Genomic DNA, 20724 nt, shown 5'->3' on the forward strand with positions numbered 1-20724 from the left:
TCAGGGCCACTGGGTGGAATATACAACACTCGATGAAGCAAGTGGTATTGGGTTTGATCTCCTCACTCATCCTCTCAGAAAAAAAACATAGCATAAAATTCATTCTACTTCCTCGCTTGTTGGCAAAATGCCAAATAGCTATTAGGTGGTTGCGTTTGGATACTCGGAGGAACTTGGACTGGCTTAGAGACATTTCAGAGCGGGCGACTTTGGAAGTGATATACATTTACAAGTCCGCAAAGATTATGGGCTTGAGGACGATGTGAGAGCCTTGGCGGCATTGCTGTCTGACTTGAGGGAGCCCCCGGTTGCCACCTCCTCGGATGTGCCGACAGAATGATGACCCCAGACACCTAAGTAGGGGAAAACGTGTGAGCCAGAGGCCAGGTGTGCTTTCCTCGACACCACGTCACGATCTATCTGCAAATGATGATCCCTTATTGTTTCTTTTGTGGCGTAACACGAGAGCAGGGGGAGGTGGGATGGGTTGTGAATGTGTTGATATGCTGGTATCAAGAACGATGATGTATAGCTGGTTTATATTCAATTTTTGGTTTTACTGACATATTGCATCTTGAAAAATCTCAATAAAGATCATTAGAAATAAAAAAAGGAAGAGGAAATGGTGGGCAGTATGCCCGACTATGTAGAAAAGAAAAAGAAGGGGCAAAAGGAGCAGTATGCTGGGAGTCGTAGATTAATAGCCCGCGGGAGAGAGGAGAGACAAAAAGCTTTTTTCAATGTGTTATTTGCGGTGGTTAGAAGTGGTGGGAGGTATGTACTGCTTTATAGAATAGAATTATAAAGGGGTAGAAGGACAGCCTATTGGGGACCTCAAAGCTCTGACACAGGGGAAAGTAAAGAGGCACAGAGGCTCTCTTTATAATGTATTTGCAGGGGCATAGCTATAAGTAGTGCAGCAGGTGCAGTGGCACCTTGGGCCCAAGAGCGCAAAGCACATACTGAACCCCAATTGTGATTGTTTTTACTTATAAATAATGGGATGGAGGGCCATTTTCGTTGCTTCATTTAGGGCCTGTTGCACTCTTTGCTTGCCACTTAATTTGTTTTTGCACTTCTTAGAAATGGTAGGTTCCATGTAGCCCTATAAAGAAAATGACATAAAGAACATGACACCTGACCACGCCTAATGTTCATGGCTCCATGCATTACCAATTTTCTCTTGGGAAAACATCCTTGTGCTGTGCCGAATACTCTTATTCCATGCCATTCCATTAAGTCTTATTTTTAGGTCGCGGCCTGACGTAGGCAGCGCATGCGCTGCCTCGTCATTCAAGGTTTTTGGAATCGGTACGATTCCAGAAGCCTCGTCCCAGCTCCGCCTTCAAATTTGATTTGTGCTTGTCTTTTGGCGTCACAAATTATGCCAGAGGCAGTGCAATGATTGCACTGAAGGCATGCCACTCGCTGATTGTTGCCACCCTGTCTCCTTTTAACCACACCCTGCGGGATTGGATCTTTTACCCGCAGCGTTAGACAGTAGGTTTATTTTTTGCTTCTTGCACTTTTTTTTAAAAAATGACTTTGTAACTGTATGCTTAAAGCTGTCTTTTGTTTCTTTTATTTCTAGGTTCGTTGTGCAAGTGTAAATTAAAAAAAAATGCATTTTAAATGTGTTGCCGATTACCTCTTACGAACGAATGACCACCCCGGACGTGTGTCTCCCATTATAAATAATGTAATTGTGTGGGTTAAGGTGATACTATTAACACTTTCTGTGAGATGCTGAGTCGGAACACTGGCAATAACTATTATTGTTGTCTGTCTGCTTTCTAAGTTAATTGAAATATTGAACAGGGCACGAGAGGCAAGGAACTGTCATTGGCTTTATTTCCACTGCCCGCCCTGCTTCAAAAGGGTTGGCAAGCTTGATTTTTCTGTTTCACCTTACCCGTACCCTTTCTTTCTGTCGAGGCGAGCTGGTTATTTTAGGGTCATGTCGGCGGGGTGGAGTAGCATCTGTGCATCTTCACCCCGGGCCCCAGGGCCCCTCACACTCCCCCGGGGGTCTCCCTCCCACCTTAGGGCTCCTCCAGTGCCCTCCTGACACTAACCCTGGGGCACCCGGGGCTCCGCTCCCCGCAGGAGCCCAAGGCAGCAGAGCAGCGGGAGGAGGTTGCTCAGGAGGCTCATGTCAGCGGGGCTGGGGCAGTGTCAGTGCTTCCCCAGTGCTTGAGGTCTCCATCCCTCCCATGGTCCCTGACACTCACCCTGGGGCCCCCGGTGCTCTCCCCCTCAGGAGTCCGAGGCAGCAGAGCAGCACTACTCACTCTATACTACACACTCTACTACACACTCTCTACTACACACTTACTACTCTCTGCTACACACTCTCTACTACACACTCTCAACTACTCACTCTCTACTACTCACTCTCTACTACTCTACTACTCACTCTCTATTCACTCTCTACTGCTCACTCTACTACTCTCTACTACACACTACTACACACACCACTACACACTCTCTACTACACACTCACTACTACACACTCACTACTCTCTACTACACACTTTCTACTATTCTCTACTACACACTTTCTACTATTCTCTACTACTCACTCTCTACTACACACTCTCTACTACACACTCTCTACTACACACTCTCTACTACTCACTTTCTACTACTCACTTTCTACTAACTTTCTACTACTCACTCTCTACTACACACTCTCTACTACACACTTTCTACTACACACTTTCGACTACTCTGCTACTCACTCTCTACTACACACTCTACTACACTACTACTCTCTACTACACCCACTCTACTACACCCACTCTACTACACCCACTCTACTACACCCACTCTACTACACCCACTCTACTACACCCACTCTACTACACACTCACTACTACACACTCACTACTCTCTACTACACACTCTACTACACACTCTACTACACACTCTACTACTCACTCTCTACTACACACTCTACTACACACTCTCTACTACGCACTCACTACTCTCTACTACACACTCTCTACTACTCACTCTCTACTACTCACTCTCTACTACTCACTCTCTACTACTCACTCTCTACTACACACTCTCTACTACTCTCTACTACTCACTCTCTACTCTCTATTCTCTACCTCTCTCTCTACTACTCTCTACCTCTCTACCTTTCTACCCCTCTACCTCTACATCTCAACCTCTCTCTATGCGCACACATATGCACATATATATATATGTGTATATATATATTCACTGAAAAAAACATAGGTTTCAGGCCTGATATAGCTAGGAATTGGCATTTAAAAAACCTTTGAAATTCACTGAAAGAAACATAGGTTTCAGGCCTGATATAGTTAGGAATTAGCATTTAAAAAACCTTAAAGTCACTGAAAAAACAATAGGTTTTAGGGGTGTTATAGTTAGCTGGACATTTCACTCGAACAAAACCATTGAAATTCCTCCGATATAGTTAGTTGTACTAACTACATCTCGCGCGCCCGCAATCCACTGCTGATGATGTCACATATTACATCATTCATGACATGGTCAGTGACATCACTGATGACATCTCAAATGACATCACTGATGACATCATCCAGAGAATGGGGTTTGGTTCGTTATTCAAGTATGTATTATATATATAGCAATTTGCATTGAAAAATGAGTGGATATATAAATACAAATATCTGGATGGAGGATTTAGTAGAAGTGTGATTGACTGTTTACTTGACTAATTTATAGTGTCTCACTAAATATATTGGATAGTGACTAAACTGTGTGAATATCTGTATCACTTTGTCAGTTGTTGTGTAAACTGCTGCACTAGTTGGTTACTAGCTACGTGAAAGTCTATATTATTTATTGATTAGTTAACTGAGTATTTGTATGGGAGAGTGAATGTGTGTGTGGTTCGGTGGGGGGTGCGTGACTGCCCAAACATGTGTGAATAGTTGATTCAGTAGGTATATGAAGTTAACACTACATGTTATAACAGTTGTTTGGGTGAGTGAATATCTTTATGGGTGGAGCGATGAGCATATATATGTCTCATTGGTACATGTCCAACAAACTAGAAAAATAAAAGCCAGTGTATGTGTCAGTTGTTGTATATAAATAAGTATACATAAGACTCGGTGATTGTATGAGTGACTGTATGGATAACTGTATAGTTGTAATAGTGATTTTAAAACACACTAAGTATGAGCTGTTATCTATATGAATAGATGAAGTGGTGTTTTTATAAGTGTATAGCTAAGTAAAAGTAAGTATGATCCATTGTTTGCATAAGTGAGTAGGATGACTTCATAAGTGATTAGGATGTGTGCTGGTGTGTAATGTCGATATAGGTGTATAAGTATATTTGATAGTGTTCTATTGATCATTGTCAGCATGTATGAGTGAATCTATAGGTAAGTGATTAGATGTGTGTATAGATCTAGGAATCACTGAGTGGATGTTTAGAAACTTGTATTGGTGTGTCAATGGTTTTAAATCTGGCACTCTCTATTTTACAGTGAGTGATGAAAAGTTATACTAGTGTATGATGAGGTGTATCTGATTGTCACGTGGATGATGTCATCAGTGATGTCATTTGAGATGTCATCAGTGATGTCACTGACCATGTCATGAATGATGTAATATGTGACATCATCAGCAGTGGATTGCGGGCGCGCGAGATGTAGTTAGTACAACTAAATATATCGGAGGAATTTCAATGGTTTTGTTCGAGTGAAATGTTCAGCTAACTATAACACCCCTAAAACCTATTGTTTTTTCAGTGAATTTCTAAGGTTTTTTAAATGCTAATTCCTAACTATATCAGGCCTGAAGCCTATGGTTTTTTCAGTGAATTTCAAAGGTTTTTTAAATGCTAATTCCTAACTATATCAGGCCTGAAACCTATGGTGTTTTCAGTGAATTTCAAAGGTTTTGTAAATGATAATTTGTAATGTATTAATTGTTATACTGATTTTTTTATACTGATTTACTACATTGTTTAAACTGTTTATTTTTAGATATTTTATTTTTTTAATTACATTATACATTACAATACAAAATATACTTTCTCAGAATGAATTACTTTAGTTTAAATACTTTGCAAATAGGCAATAGACTTTTAAGTACAGTAGTTAGTTGTTGCAATGGGCAACACAATTTCAAACACAAAGCAACATTGAGCTCAATGTGAATTTCTAGTCAAATGCAATTAGTTACTTCATGGATTACTTTTCTAACCACAGGACTGGATGCTAGATTCAGTCCTTGGACATCTCTTGTAAACAGTTGAGTAAAAGCATTTTGGTTACAGTAGTGATTTTTAAGGATTATTATTGTATTTTAAAAGTTGACACATAGAAAATGTTTCACATAGAATCACCAATGTTATCCTATGGCAGAAAATTCACTTAGCAGGTAAGTGGTGTTATAGTTACTTTTTCTTACTCAGTGGTGTATCCTGGATCCAGCACAGGTGAATCTCCTGTAAACAGTTGAAATAATGTGTTTAAGTCATACAGACGATTTTTTAGGAATATTTTTAGTTTGTGAAAATAGACACTTAGAAACGTTTCTGCTGAAAACCACACAATGGATTCCTATGGAAAGAAATACAAGTTACCAGTAAGTACGCTTAGAATTAGTTTTCATAGTTAGTGCTGGGCTAAAAGATGCAGCCCTGGGCTCTCTCCTGATAACAGGTGAGTAAATCGTAATTCGTAGTCGGCTGATTTTAGAGGAATATTTGTACGTTTCAAAAATGGACACTTAGAAACTTTTCTGGTGAAAACCACACAATGGATTCCTATGGAAGGAAATACAAGTTACTGGTAAGTATGCTTAGAATTACTTTTTAGGGTCAGTGCTGGTCTAAAAGATGCAGCCCCGGGTTCTCTCCTGATAACAGGTGAGTAAATCGTAATTCGTAGTCGGCTGATTTTAGAGGAATATTTGTACGTTTCAAAAATGGACACTTTGAAACTTTTCTGCTGAAAACCACACAATGGATTCCTATGGAAAGAAATACAAGTTACTGGTAAGTACGCTTAGAATTATTTTTCAGGGTCAGTGCTGGGCTAAAAGATGCAGCCCTGGGTTCTCTCCTGATAACAGGTGAGTAAATTGGAATTCGTAGTTCGGCTGATTTTGGAGGAATATTTGTTCAATGGTAAAGGAAGAGGGCGGGGCCTGAGGTGACGTGTGCAAACGCGCCCTGTGGCGCGTTTTAAGTTGGGAAATTAATTCCTCTTCAATCCTGCGGTCCCCTGGGGTCAACTAGCCCACCAGGTACCTCCAGTATGCATCAGGGAGCTGCGTGGCAGAGAGGTGTTCAGAGGCCACGCCCCTTTTTACAAAACTCTGCAACGCAGCTCCATGGCGCGTACTGGAGGTACCTGGTGGGCTAGTTGACCCCCAGGGGACCTCTCGATTGAAGAGGAATTAATTCCCTAACTTAAAACGCGCCACAGGGCGTGTTTGCACACATATCACCTCAGGCCCCGCCCCCTACCTTCACCACTGTGCAAACACGCTCCGTGGCGTGTTTTAAGTTGGGGGATTAAGTCCCCTTGAATCCTGAGGTCCCCTGGCAGCCAACTTGCCCACCAGGTACCTCCAGCATGTGCCAGGGAGCTGCGTTGCAGAGAGGTGTAAAAAGGGGCATGGCCTCATTACACCGCTCTGCAACGCAGCCCCCTGGCGCAAACTGGAGGTTCCTGGTGGGCTAGTTGGCCCCCAGGGACCCTCAGTATTCAAGGGGAATTAGTTCCCCCTCTGCAAACGCGCCAGGGGGCATATTTGCAGAGTGGTGTAAGGAGGGGGCGTGGCCTCCGGCCCGATACCGTTTTTTTTTTTCCTTCTTTTTTTTTTTTAGAAGGGGGGCTGATTAGCCCCCCTTATTTTCCTTTTTTTGGGCCCTGGGGACCCCATCCCCCAGGGCCTGACCCCAATTTTTATATATGAAAAAATAAAATCGGGAAGGGGGCCGCGTGGCCCCCCTCCCGAGGCCATAATTTGCCCCGGGGACCCCATCCCCCAGGGCATGGGCCTTTTTAAAAAAATGTGTATGGAGGGGGGCTGCGTAGGCCCCTCCTCTGGCCACTTTAAGGCCCCAGGGACCCCATCCCCCGGGGCCGGCCATTGTTTTTTTAAAAAAATGTTATTTAATGGGGAGGGGGGCCGCGTTGCCCCCCTCCCGGGCCACTTCTGGCCCCGGTGACCCCATCCCCCGGTCCTGGCCTCTCGTTGGAGACCGTGGGGGGGACCCAATCCCCCCACGGTCCCAGCCAGCTCCCCGCCTCCTGCAGGAGCCGGCATTGCTTTTCCATATGAGGAGCAGCTAACATGCTGCTCCCCATGTGGAAAAGCAATCTGCTTTGCTTCATTGAAGCGAGAGCAGGTTTCCCTGCTCTCGCTTCAATGAGGCAAAGCATTTTGCAATGGCAGGGTGGGAGCCGCGAGGCTCCCGCCCTGCCATTGCAAACAGCAGTGTCCCGGGGGTGGGCACCCTGGGACACTGCAGGAGGGTGGCGGTCCCCAGGGCCAATACAAGGCTCCAGGAGGGGGGCCGGATGGCCCCCCTCCCACACGTACAAGTTGCCCCGGGGGTGGCTGTCAAATTGTTTTAAGCCCCGGGGGGAATTCTTTTTTTGGCCCTGGGGGTCCTTGTGGGACCCTCTAAAGCAGGCCTAGGGGGTCAGGGTGTTTCTACCCTTCCCCCTTTTTGCGTTTTTCGTGTTTGTTTTTTAGGTTTCTTATGCTTCGGTTCTACCGATGCACAAGATGGCTGCCAACACTTCCTGATCTAGAGTGTTGACAGCCAATTAGAATACAGCTTGTGCACGGCAGGGTGCGCGCTGGGTGCGCGGATCCTCCGAGGCCATGGATATATCTATGATTTTACGTTTGATTTTCTCAGGAACTACTGAACGGATTTACACCATTTAAGCAAAAGGCACGAGTCTGAACTGAGGACTACCTCTTTGCCAAATTTGGTGTAATTCCATTCAGCAGTTCGGGCTGTAGCTGCGTCAACAGGTCCTATGGGAAAATGCATGGGGAAAACGCGTTTTGGGACCCCCCTTTTTTCTCGGCTCCCGCTTGACGAATCACTGTGAAATTTTCAGGATAGGAGCGGACCGGAGCTGGCCAAAAGTTTGGAAAATTTCGCGAAGATTCGTCAATCGGCGCCAACGTTATTCCTAATAGAATGTTGCGGATTTCCTATGGAAAATAGGTCCTAACTAGATCTACCTACTGGCAACCACCAGTAGGTAATGCATATGCATTTATATATATATGTGTATATAAATATACATACATATATAAACATATATACATCTGCATATCTATATAAATACATGCATACATATACGCATACATATGCATGTTATGTACATGAAAGTTTGAAAAACATTAATTAAAGCAAAGCTAAAAACACCTAATTGCAAACAGAATTGCATTAACTTAAACGAGGGCGAGACCTATTGCATTTTCAATGCTTGTTTAACCTTTGAATCCCTGGAATATGATCCCATTCTGTATTGCAAGTAGTTCTGGTGAGTTAACACCATCAGAATCACTCTCGACCTCCCATGTCCTCTTTACATCAGACCCACATCTGAAAGAACTTCCCTGGCCCCCCACACACAAAGGAGCATATTTCAAACTAGTCACCCAGACTTTCAAGGCGCTACATAACACTGACCCAGCATACCTCAACAATCGTATCTGGTTTCACAAACCTTTCAGACAACTCTCGCTTCTCCGGACTCTTACTTGCACGCATCCCATGCATATAGAAATCTAGATCCAGTGGTCGAGCCTTCACCCACATCACTCAAGCTTGAAATGGCCTGCTGCTGCACAGAAGTGCCCCCCTCCCCCCCCACTTCCTGAAATCTGCAAGAAGCTGAAGACCTGGCTTTTCAAGTAGTCCCACTTGGCCCTATGTTTGCAAGACTTACACCTGCTCAGCGTTAGGATACCCTCCCAGGGCCTAGTGCGTCCTACAAGTCTGCATAATATACCATAACAGCATAACAAGTTAAATCCCAACACATTCTCTACTGCTTTTTCGGAGAGGAAGTCAGAGTGCTTAAGTATGTTTATCAAACAGCTCCATGAATGGAGATTGAGTGGCGCAAACTGAGTGGGTTTGATCTGTCCGTATAAGTAGTGGATGTTATTCTTGTGGCTAGGCGCAAATCTACCACATTTATTTTTTCTGGTCTTCCATGAAGTTTGTTGCCTGGCGTGTGGCCATTAAGTTACCCTGTTTTATTGTTAGTTTTGCCTCTGGCCCAGCAAGGTTTAGTGGTGAGCATGATTGTTAGCCCTTACGACCTTTATTTGTTTGCCTGACCAACCTTTGTTATTAAAGTCTCTGGTTGTGATAAGTTTTTTAAAGAGGCTAAGCAACATTGTTCCACCTGTCCTTTTTAATGCCTCAATAGGATCTTAACATTGTCTTCGCATTTATGCTGGGCACATCCTTCAAGCCTATCTATCCACTCTTGCTCCTTTAGATTACTGACCCATAAGACTGTATTGTTTATTGCAGCTACTTCTGTGCACCATGTCAATGAGCTTCAGGAGCTGTCAGTGCAACCCGTCTATACCAACCCCTTTCTTGACAAATCGGTGCTGTGAAATCGTACCTCCTTTCTGCCACATGTGGTGTTTCCATTCCCTGACTGCCAGTCCATTACTCGCCCTGCCTTTTACCCATCACCTGATCTCTCTTAACACCGACTGGACTCAAAGATAGTTCTTAGCTTACACATCAAGTGCACATAGGTGCACCAGGCAAATGATCAGCAATTTATTTTCTTTTTCTGGTGCTAAGAACGGGCTGTCGTCCAGAAGCGAACCGTATCAAGGTGAATGTCCTTTGTATTAAAACATGCTATTCTCTGGCTAAAAAGAGCCTTCGCAGAGTCTTTGGGCTCATTCCACCAGAGCCAAAGTCGCTCCTACTGCATTGGCAAGAGGTGCTCTATTGTTGAACATCAGCCAGGCTGCAACATGGGCGTCCATTCATAACTTCAGCAGGAATTACTTTCTCAACAAATGCAGGGAGGCTAATATCTCCTGCATTGTCCTGCAGGACTTCTGGTATAAGACCACTACTCAGACCCTCCACCTTTTAACAGGTACTGCTTTGGCATCTATTCACAAGACGAGAACTCTGCAGCTAGAAGTATCCATCCGAAGAGCAAATTACTTACCTTCGGTAATGCTCTTTCTGGTGGATACTCTGTCTAAACACAGAATCGTCGCTGCCATTTTATAGAGCAGGATTTTTTGGTTCTAAAAAGGTTCCAAACTAAATTTTTCACAATGTCTTCCTGCAGTCTGTCACGGCTGATCCACATCTGTGGGCGTGAAATAGTTCCAAGGAAAACTGATATCAGTGCACAGGGGTGGAACCTTTATTTGACTCTGTGTCATCACTTCCTGGGATATCATTCCTGAGCCAGTGGTGCCACTTATTGGCTCGCTGGAGCATTGAGGAACCTGCAGTTCTGCTATGTTTGTCCATATTATGCTATGTTCTAAACGTTTAAAGTTTTTATTAGACTGTAAGTTTCCCAGACTTTCTCTTTTATTCACAAAATCTGTAATTTATGCTGTCTTGCAGGCACTCTGTATCCTCTTTAGAATTTGTGTAGAGTGATAGAATGGGTCAGACTGATTTGCTTATGGCCATGTCTGAACTGGGGTGGCGGAGTGAGCTAAAGAATGATGATGGGTTAAACCCAGATCAGTTGACTGGGGGTGAGTGCTTGCAATATTCAACACTCCGTCCATCATCCCCTTTGGTTTTGCTTTGTTCACCCTAAGTTGGCAGGGTATGCCCAGACATGGGTCCCTTGCTCACTTTGCCACTGGATTCAAGATAGCCTGGCTGATGAGGGTATGAACCCGAAACCGGTCCCAGAATGCTTGTTTCCGGTCCAGGGAAGACATGGCTTGGCAGTTCGGGCAGGACTGTTCCCATGAGGCACAGGGTCAGACTGATTTGCATATGGCCATGTCTGAACTAGGGTGGCGGAGTGAGCTAAAGAATGATGATGGATTAAACCCAGATCAGTTCAGTTGACTGGGGGTGAGTGCTTGCAATTTTCAACACTTCGTCCATCATCCCCTTTGGTTTTGAAGAAATAGAATGTGGTCATTGATGGTACAATTCTAGCCTTATCTGCTCGCTGAATGAAGGGATTCCACTTCTCTGAGTCTTGATGATGAGGGCCTCTCAGCACTTTTGTCTCCTTACTCTGTGATTAAGGTTTTGAGTGATAGGATGAGTCATAAGGGGATGTGCCTTCCCATCACCTGCCTTACTCTATGTAGGCACACCATTGCCCATCTCACCTCCTCACTCCTTTGCCGCAGTCAATATAGAATTGGCAAATGTGACAGACCTAGTGATATCATGTTTGCCGGGGTATTAAGATGGATTGATGAGCAGCTACAGTCTTGTTATGGATAGAAATTGTAGATGATGAACAGCTAAGTAGCACTCTTGTTCATTAGCCTGCATCATGGCATGGAAAGAGGGACTGAAGGTGAGGTACCTGCTCCTGTTGAGGATGTCTTTGAATGGGGGAAATGGGCAGCAATTTCACCGAATAAATAGGAAATTAGGTTATTTGTCTTTTCTCTTTAAAACAGCCTATTTATATCTTGCTGTCTGTTTGTCCGGTAGTTGGATGACGGTATCGCTAAGCACATCCAGAGTCTGTCCACCTGCAGCGACTCAAGGGACCCTGAAGATGTAAGTGTAGCGCCATGTAATCTCTGTTGTCTGCCTGTTGTAAAGATGTTGCACACATACTTCTTGACAAAGAAAACGTCATGTTGAGAAACTTCATGAACACTACATTCTCTGCTAAAAAGGAGATTAACCAATATTTATGTTTAAAACGTTTTATTGAGACAAAACAAACCATGGGGGAGGGGGATAGGAGGGCAGGATACATGGAATACAGTCAAAGAAAAAGGGTGCAACTCCAGAGGGTTGGCAATAGGTAGCGCGGTGGGTCAGGGGGAAAAACACAGTAAATGAAGGCTAGAAATACAAGCTGTGGAATCCCCGCACGCGTATCCGACACCCCAAATCTAAACAATAAAAACCCCCCCATCAACACCTCAATAGAGCACAATTCCCCCCCCCTCCCATCCCCCATCCTCCCAGTAACGAAACAACAACACTCCCCCCCCCCCCCCCCGTCCTATGGTCCCGCATCAGAGTAATCCTAACCAGGAAGCCCCGCACCCCCCCCCCCTCCCCGGGGGGTCCCCGTTTCACATGTAAGCTAGTCCGCCGGGGTCACCGGCGGCGTCAGCCTGAGCAGCCTAAGATACCTCGGGCAGGTGAGCTCCCGGAATTCAGTGGACAGCAGCGCTAGAAAGGGTTGCCACAGCTCTTCAAATTGGTCTATCTCCCCCGCAACCGTAAGCGACAGCTTCTCCATCCCCAGCACATGCCAGAGCCTATGCAACCAACCGGTGATGGAGGGGACGGTGGTTGTGCGCCAGTGGATTAGAATGTTCTGAACCGCAGACCCCAGCGCGATTGCGATCTGCCTACCCCTACGGGACTTCAGTGGGTACATTAGGTCATTGGGGAGGCCCAACAGGACATACGCCGGGAGTCGCGGTAGCTCTATCCCAAAGTGCTTATCCACCTCGTCCAAGACTTCCTTCCAGTAGGCGGTCAGCACTGGGCAATCCCAAAGAATGTGTGTAAGGGTGCCTTCCTGCCCGCAGCTCCGCCAGCACCCCCTGTCAGTGTGTTTATGCATTTCATACAGTCTCTCCGGGGTGTAGTACCAGTATGTGGATACCTTAGTAAAGGTCTCCGTAAGGCCCGTGTGATATGCAGAGTGCCGCGCCCGATACGCAATTTGGTCCCATTCCTTGTGGCTGAGTGTCCTACCCAATTCCCTGTGCCAACGCTCCCTCCCCGGGTTGAAATAGTGAAACGGCGGGGGTTGTAGGTATTTGTACAGATCGGTGATCAGTTTAGCGTCGGAGGTCCGAGTAGCCAACCACCTCTCATACGGTGTAATTGGACGGGCGGCGGTGGCACGCACCTGGGGCTGGAGGGCCCAATGCCGAACTTGCATGTAGCGCAATCTGTCCAGCTCCGTCAGGCCGAACTCCTGGCGGAGTTGCTGAAAAGGAACCACTCCTTCCGGGCCATAGATCTGGAAGAGTGCCCTGCAGCCCGCCCGCACCCAGTGGGAGAAAACCCCCGGCTCCATCCCTGGGGAGAAGTCCGGGTTGCCCGCGATGGGCGTGAGCGGCGAAGGGAAGGTGGTAAGGCCCCGGGCCTCACAGACCGCGTCCCACACCCGCAGGGGGACCCGCGTAACAAAGGAAGCGTAAAGATTAGGGGGGCGATGCGCGCGGCGCAGGAATGGAACCTCTTGTAAGGTGCGGCCCGCCACTGCCTGGTCTTGGAAGAGCCAATGTTTGTCGGACTCCCACCTGCTCCACTCCACCAGATAGCGGAGCTGTGCCGCCTGAAAGTACTTACGGAGGTCCGGAATGCCGAGACCCCCCGCTTCCGGAGCAAGCGTGGAGAGGACCCTCTTCATGCGTGGCCTGCGGCCCTGCCAGACAAAGCGGGAGATGTCAGCCTGCATTTGTCGTATCCAGCCCGCCGGGGGTTGGAGCGGAAGGGCCCGGAAAAGATATAGTATCTGGGGCAACACCGTCATCTTGACCGCCGCGATTCGCCCCAGCCAGGACAGCAGGCCTTTGTTCCAGCGGCCAAGCTCGTCCTTGATCTTCCTGCTGAGGGAGGCATAATTGGCCGTAACCATCCCCGATAATGTAGGCGCCAGCAGAATCCCCAGATACGGCACCGTGGACGAGGACCACTGCATGGGGAAGAGCCGCTGAAGATCCCTCCTGGTTTCCGCAGCCAGGGACACGTCTAATGCCATCGACTTGCTCATATTCATTTTGAAGCCGGCCACCCCCGCAAAGGCGTCCAGCTCTCGGAGGCAAGCAGGCAGCGACCTCCTAGGGTCGTCCAAAGTCAGCAGGACATCATCCGCGTAGAGACTGACGGTGTGGACGTACTGGCCCATCCGGACCCCGACAGCATCCGGATTATTACGAATCCTCTGAGCAAACGGCTCCATGTAGAGGGCAAACAAGAGCGGCGAAAGAGGGCAGCCCTGCCGCGTGCCGCGCTCGATGGCAAAGCCACCGGAGCTACACCCGTTGACCCGCACCGACGCTGAAGGATGCTTATAGCAGTTAAAGACCATGGTGCGGAACTTATCGCCGATTCCCAGTTTCTTGAGGACCAGCTCAAGATACGGCCAGTGAACTCTGTCGAAGGCCTTCTCCGCATCAACGGACAGCAACATCCGCTCCCCCGAGATCCTTGAGGCCTTCTCCAGAACATGCGTCACCCTCTTGGTGTTGTCAACCGTCTGTCTGCCGGGCACAAAACCAGCCTGGTCCGCCTCCACCAGGTCGGGGAGGTGTGGACTCAGCCTGGACGCGAGAATCCCCGTGTACAGCTTGAGGTCGACATTTAAAAGCGAGATGGGTCGGTACGAGCCGCAGAGGGCCCGGTCCTTCCCAGGTTTCGGGATTACCGCGACCGTCGCCCTCAGGAGATCCGGAGGGATGGCTCCGGGTTCGGAGAAGGAGTTAAATAGCCGAGTAAGGACAGGGGCCACGGCCGTGCAGAAAGTCTTGTAAAATAGCGACGTGTACCCGTCCGGGCCCGGGGCCTTGCCATGTTTCAGCCGCGCGATAGCTGAAATCACTTCCTCAACATGGATGTCCCGCTCCAGGTGGTCAGCCTGAGCCGGATCCATTACCGGGAGGGTCACCGACTCCAAATAGCCGTCGGCATCCCGTGGCGAGGAGGGCTCCTCAGCATACAGCGCCTCGTAGAAGCCGCGGAAAGACTCCGCTACCTCCGCGTCCCCGGAGACAACCCCCCCGTCCGCGCCCACCAATTCTTTCACAACGCTGCGCTGTTGCGCGACTCGGAGCCGGTGTGCTAGGAGCTTGCCACATCTGTCCCCCCCAGTGTAGTAGGCATGTTTCAAGCGTAGGGCGGCATACTCCGCCCTATCAAGATCCAGAGCCGACAGGAGCTTCCTCGCTGCCTTCAACTGCCTCCACACCCTCGGCGCCCCCGTACGGCGGTGGACCTGCTCAAGCTCCCGGACTTGAGCTGTCAGCTCATCCCTCTTCAGTTGCCGCTCCCTATTCTCAGCTGCAGAGATAGAGATGAATTCCCCCCGGAGGACGGCCTTCAATGCCGCCCACTGTGTCGCCTGCGAGGTGTCAGTGTTGCTATTGTGGGTGAGATAGTCCTGTATGACCTCCCCGATGCGTTGCACCACCGACTTTTTGTGTAGAAGTGTATCCCGGAGGCGCCACACCCCCCGAGAGGGGGAGGCCGCCGGCCATTGGAAAACGCCGGTGACTGGGGAGTGGTCAGACAGGGTCAGGACCCCGATGTCCGCCGCCGTGGCAGCGGCACGCATCGGTCCACTCACCAGAAGATAGTCCAGCCGTGAGTAGGTTCGGTGTGCGTGCGAGAAGTAAGAGTAGTCCCTATCCGTGGGGTGCATGGAGCGCCAGAGGTCGTGCAGATCCATTTCCGCAATCCGGGCCCTCCCAGCCTGGGACAGTTCCCCCGTCTGCGGGAAGCGCTGCGCCGATCTGTCCATCGCAGAGTCAAAGACAATGTTGAGGTCTCCCCCCAAGATAATGTGGCGGTCGGGGGAAGCAGTGACATCCACCAGCGCGGAATCTAGGAAGCGCTCTTGGTGATCGTTTGGGCTATAAACGGAACCGACCGTAAATGCTATGCCTCCCAGGCGCATGCGATACGCAAGGAGCCTCCCCTTCTGTTCAGCACACTTATGCAACACCTCCCCCCGAAAGGAGCTCGCTAGGAGAATGGCTACCCCCGCCGTCTTGTTCGCTGCCGAGGAAAAGAACTGGGTAGGGAACTTAGCAGAGCGCATCCTATGGCAATCTCGGGGCAATAAGTGTGTCTCCTGCAAAAGGCAAATGTCCGCCTGCGTCCCCTCCAGCAACGACAGGATCGCTCTGCGCTTCACCGGGTTGTTCAGACCCTGAACATTAAGGGTCACTACCTTTAGGCCCGGCATTCCTCGCGGGGGTCGGGAGCGCCATGCAATGGGCAGGGAATCAGCGGGTGGGGCGCGCGGGGCCACAGCGCAGGACAAGCCAAAACAAAGCGGGCATAGACAACATCGGACGGGACCTTCCCAACCCCAAAACAACCCCCTCCCCCACCCAAAACCCAACCCTGGCAACTAGCCACCCACAAACTCAAACACCCCATAGTCTCAGTCAAGCCCCAAAACGGGCAAGTCCGTAGAAAAGAGCAAAGTGGACGTCCAGCCACTCACCTCCAACCGTTCCCCCCCCAACCCCCCCGCCCCGTACCAAGCATGTAAAGAAGCTAAAGACATCTCCCCCCGGAGTGTGTGTTAGGCCGTCAAGGCCACGCTAGAGGAGCCGGTCGAGTCCCCAGCCGCCACCCTCAGGGCGTCGGCCATGTCCGCTCTGATGGTAGGGGAGTCCGGGCGCCCCACACTGGTCGCTGAGCGCCGCCTCGTTGACCTCCGCCGGTTCCGTCTCTCCGAGGACCTCCACGACGGCGTAGCTCCCTCCTCCTCCGCCGCCGTGAGCCCCAGGACACCACAAATGTCTTGCAAGGAGCGTAGCTGGTGTAGCACTCCGTTCCACCGAAAAATCAGGCGGAAGGGGTGACCCCAAGAGTACGGCGTCTCATGCTCGCGCAAAAAGTCAGTGGCAATCCTAAAGGACCTGCGTTTCTGCAGAGTGATGGCGGAGAGGTCCTGGTAAAGCGCCACCGGCCGATCCCGGAAAGTCAGGGGCTGTTTCCTGCGGGCTTCAGCCATGATACGTTCCTTTAGTGGAAAGTCGGGCAGGAAGGCCAGAATGTCCGGTGGAGGTGCCGATGACTGGCGCTGCCGGCCAACCCTGTGCGCCCTGTCAATGCTGATGGGAAAGTCCGCAGCTTCCCCCAGGATCTCTCGGAACAGGGCCCGCAGGTAGCTCCCCAGATCGGACCCCTCGTCCGCAGTCGGCACGCCACGCACTCGGATGTTGTTCCTCCGAGATCTGTTCTCAAGGTCCTCGGAGTGGGCCTGGAGCTCCACACACTGTTCCCGGAGGCGAAGAACGTCCTGCTGGAGGTGGACTATCTCCTCCGCTCGCTGTTGGCCCTCCGTCTCCGCCGCTTCCACACGCTCGCCAAGGCCCTCCACCTCCCTGCGCACTTCTCGGACCTCGCTGGCCACCTCCTGCTTCAGTGTCTGGAAGTCCTCCCTGAGGGAGCTGAACAGTTCCTCCATAAAGGCCCTCGTGACGGGTGGCTCCCCTCCAGTCACATCCGCCGGAGCCCGGGAGGGCCCCGGTGAGGGCTGCGTCCTGTCCCGCAAGTGCTGGGCCCTGCCAAGCATGTCCGGCAGGGTACGGTCCCCCTTCTTCGGGCCTCCTCTTCCAGACATCGCTAGCTCCGCAGTCGGGCCCCGATCCAGGCACTCCAGGGATGCTCAGCCGCCGGCTAGCACTCGACCTGGGTATCCCCCACGAGTGAGGTCGCTGCGTCACAGGTGACAAAATGGCGGCCCAGTCCGGTCACCGTCAGCCGCAAGAGCTTGTGTGAGACAACCAAGGGGGCCGCAGCAGAGGGGTCTCATCAGCACATCCCTCCGGTAATCAGCCCAGCAGCAGCGGGGGTCGCTCGCATCCCGCAGCCAGGACTCTGGCGAAGGCTGCCACCACTGCTCCTTCGGGGCCAAAATGGCGGCCGGGCGGAGCAGGCCAAAACGACCAGGCCCGACGACACCACCGGGCCCCCCGAGGCACCCCACAGTAAAATAAGTTCCACCACCGGCCCCCGTCTGTCACGCACAGGGGCCCAGATGGTCCGACCCCATCAGGGAGTCCGCTGTACCTCGGCTAGGGGTTAGGGCCTCCGCAGTGCGGGGTGTCTCCGTCACCAGTCTGAGTGCCGGGGCACCCGTCCCAAGCCTTCCACCCCGTCGGGTCCTTTCCCGCAAGGCTCCTTCAGTCACCGTCGAACGGCGGGCCAGATCCCCTCCAGATCGCAACTTTCAGCACCAGGCCCAGCCGAGGCGCCCGGACAGCTCTCCAATGCGCTCCGCCCCTCGGGCTCGCCGTCGTCGTTCCTTGGTCTCGATCGAACTTTTGGGGGGGTTCCCCCGAGGCGATCCGAACCAAAACAGCACCAATGTGCACCCCTGATGCTCCGCCACGCTCCTCTCCCGCGCTGAGCCTCAGCGGGGGGAGAAAAGCATAAGAAAAGGGCTCTAGCTTGGCCGGGCCGGAGGAGCTACGGGAGGAAGCGTCCGCTCACCTCGCCATCTTGGCCACGCCCCCCTAACCAATATTTAAATGCTATAGTGTTTTTGTTTTCTGATACGTAGTAAATGGATCTGTGAAGAATTCCTGTATGAATTTATCCGTGGTCTGTTGAATGTTGCTCCACCTGCCTGTGAGCTCTGGTCATTACTGTGGTTTAGTTTAGTGACAAAATTGATCTCTATGGATCGCTGTGATCACAATGAACATGTGTATTTGGGTACTGTTCATTTAAGTTAACAATCAAAGCATTAAATGACAGCATTTTAATACTTCAGTTCAACAAATTGTACAATCTGATAGATACATCTAGCCACAGATTCCTTATCTTTGTACTTCCAGGCGTCAGGCTGAATCTGGAAGATTTTTGATTGCCGTATCCCTGTGCACCAGTTGGCGGCGTAGGTCGCCTCTGCTTAACATGGTAGGCGTCTTGTTTGTCGTCGTCTTGATGTCCGCATCGTCACTATAGCAGCCACTCTGGCGCGTGGACATCAGTTCTTTTCTTTCTGCACCAGCCAGCACTGATCTGTTGAAGAGAGATGCCCCTTGTCACTTTTTGATTGAGTTTTTTCGACTTTTTGTTGACTCATTTTGGTGTAATAGGATGTCCTGTAGGAAGACTTCGGGGTTCAGGCCATGCAGCACCTGTCACTGTGCCATGTTGGTAACAGACCCCCATCTTGTGTGTCTCTGGTGCCTGGAGTGTGACCACGACACAAAGTCGTGCTCCGATTGCCGAAGGCTTTGAGGGAGCGGCCCCTGAAGCTGCTCACGGCAAGCACCGCGGAGGTTGCCTTGTCGATCTCGCTCCTGGCCTTGGTCGAGAGGAAGGTCTGTGCATCGCTCCAGGGGCTCAAAGTCCTCTTCGTCAAAGTCGGCAGGTAAGAGACACCACAAAAAGCACAAGAAGTCGAAGCGTGCTTAGCTTTCACCCCATCCGCCTCACGGCGAGACAGAGGAGCCTCTGCATTCTAGGCCCCGTTCCGTGGAGCGGGCACCTGGGTCGACTCTTCTGCGTCTTCCCCCCCCCCTTTCCGGGGACCGGAGCGACCCCCGCCAATTTAAGGAATTTTACGACGCCATGTGCGCTGTGTTTGGGCGGCATGACCCTCCTGGCGTGCCTTTAGGCCCCACAGGCCAAGGTGAAGGAGATCCCATGGGTCCGTGCCTTTGGCTCCGGTGCCACAGCCTCCTGTTGGACCCGTTCCTGGGTCCAGACCAGTGCCGGTCGCACCTCCACAGCGACTTTCCACGGCGCCGCGTCTGACGTCGAGGTCTTTGGCGGCACCACCCTTATCCTCATTCCAGATGATACGGAGCAGGTCTGGCGTCCGCCGACTGAGCCATATAGCTTCATGCCGTCTAACCAGCCCTTTTCTGAAGGTTAAGGGTTGAACGGAGAGGTTTGGGAGCAGGAGCGCTTAGAAATCTCACAGCCCCAGGGCATGGACTGGTATGAGGAACTGGGTGATGCCAGTGGTCTGGACACCTTCCCAGATTCTGGTATGCTGTCTCCTCCTGACCTGGCCATGGAGGAGGGGGCGTTGTTTGCCATGGTGGTGCAAAAGGCTGAGGAGGTCCTGGACCTGCAGCTTCCTACAGTGGTGGGCAAGATGAATGTCTTCACGGAAGTCCTGCAGCCTGGTGTCTCCTCATCGGAACCCTTGCTGCCTTTTAACAAGGCCTTAATGGATGTTCTTCTGGGCACCTGGTCCAAACCCAGGACATGGGCTCCTGTGAATTGAACAATTGCCCGCCGCCATCACCCTGCACCGGGTGAACCAGTTTTCCTCACTGCCCACCCTACCTCCCAAAGCTTGGTGGTCCAGGCTTCTACTTCCCATGGCAGCACGTTCCCTTCCACCCCTCTGGACAGGGAATCCAAACGGCTGGAGACCTTTGGGAAGAAAATGTTTTCTTCTGCTAGCCTCGCATTGCAGTCGGTGAACACTGCATTCCTTTTAAGCCGTTAGTCTCATTCTATATGGGATACGGTTGCGCAGATGCTGCCTAGGGTCTCCGAGAAGGACCGGATCCTGCTCTCCCTAGCAATTTCAGACTGGAGAAATGCAACAAAGTTCACCTTTCGCTGTGGCTTGACACGTCTGACTCGCTGGGCTGGGCGATTTCTTCGACGGTGGCCATCAGGCACCACGCCTGGCTGAGGACGTCTGGCTTTTCGGGGGGTGTCCAGGCAAACCTCATGGACATGACTTTTGATGGCTCACGTCTCTTTGCAGACAAGATTGACGCAGCGCGGGAGCACTTCCAGGATTCGCGGGCTATGGCCAAATCCTTCGGCCGCCCGGCCTGCGT

The 20724-nt window shown here is 50.5% G+C and overlaps 1 protein-coding gene across 4 annotated transcripts in view; it reads left to right on the forward strand.

The window, feature by feature from the left end:
* Positions 1-20724, forward strand: part of UNC13D (unc-13 homolog D) — a 697875-nt gene that overhangs the window by 509329 nt on the left and 167822 nt on the right. For all 4 annotated transcript variants that reach the window (XM_085616967.1, XM_085616965.1, XM_085616968.1 and 1 more), the window contains exon 25: positions 11684-11752. In XM_085616967.1, coding sequence (XP_085473093.1) covers positions 11684-11752 — 69 coding nt within the window. The remainder of the gene's footprint in view (positions 1-11683; positions 11753-20724) is intronic.

This window comes from Triturus cristatus, chromosome 7 (assembly GCF_964204655.1).
Source record: "Triturus cristatus chromosome 7, aTriCri1.1, whole genome shotgun sequence".
NCBI lineage: Eukaryota > Metazoa > Chordata > Amphibia > Caudata > Salamandridae > Triturus > Triturus cristatus.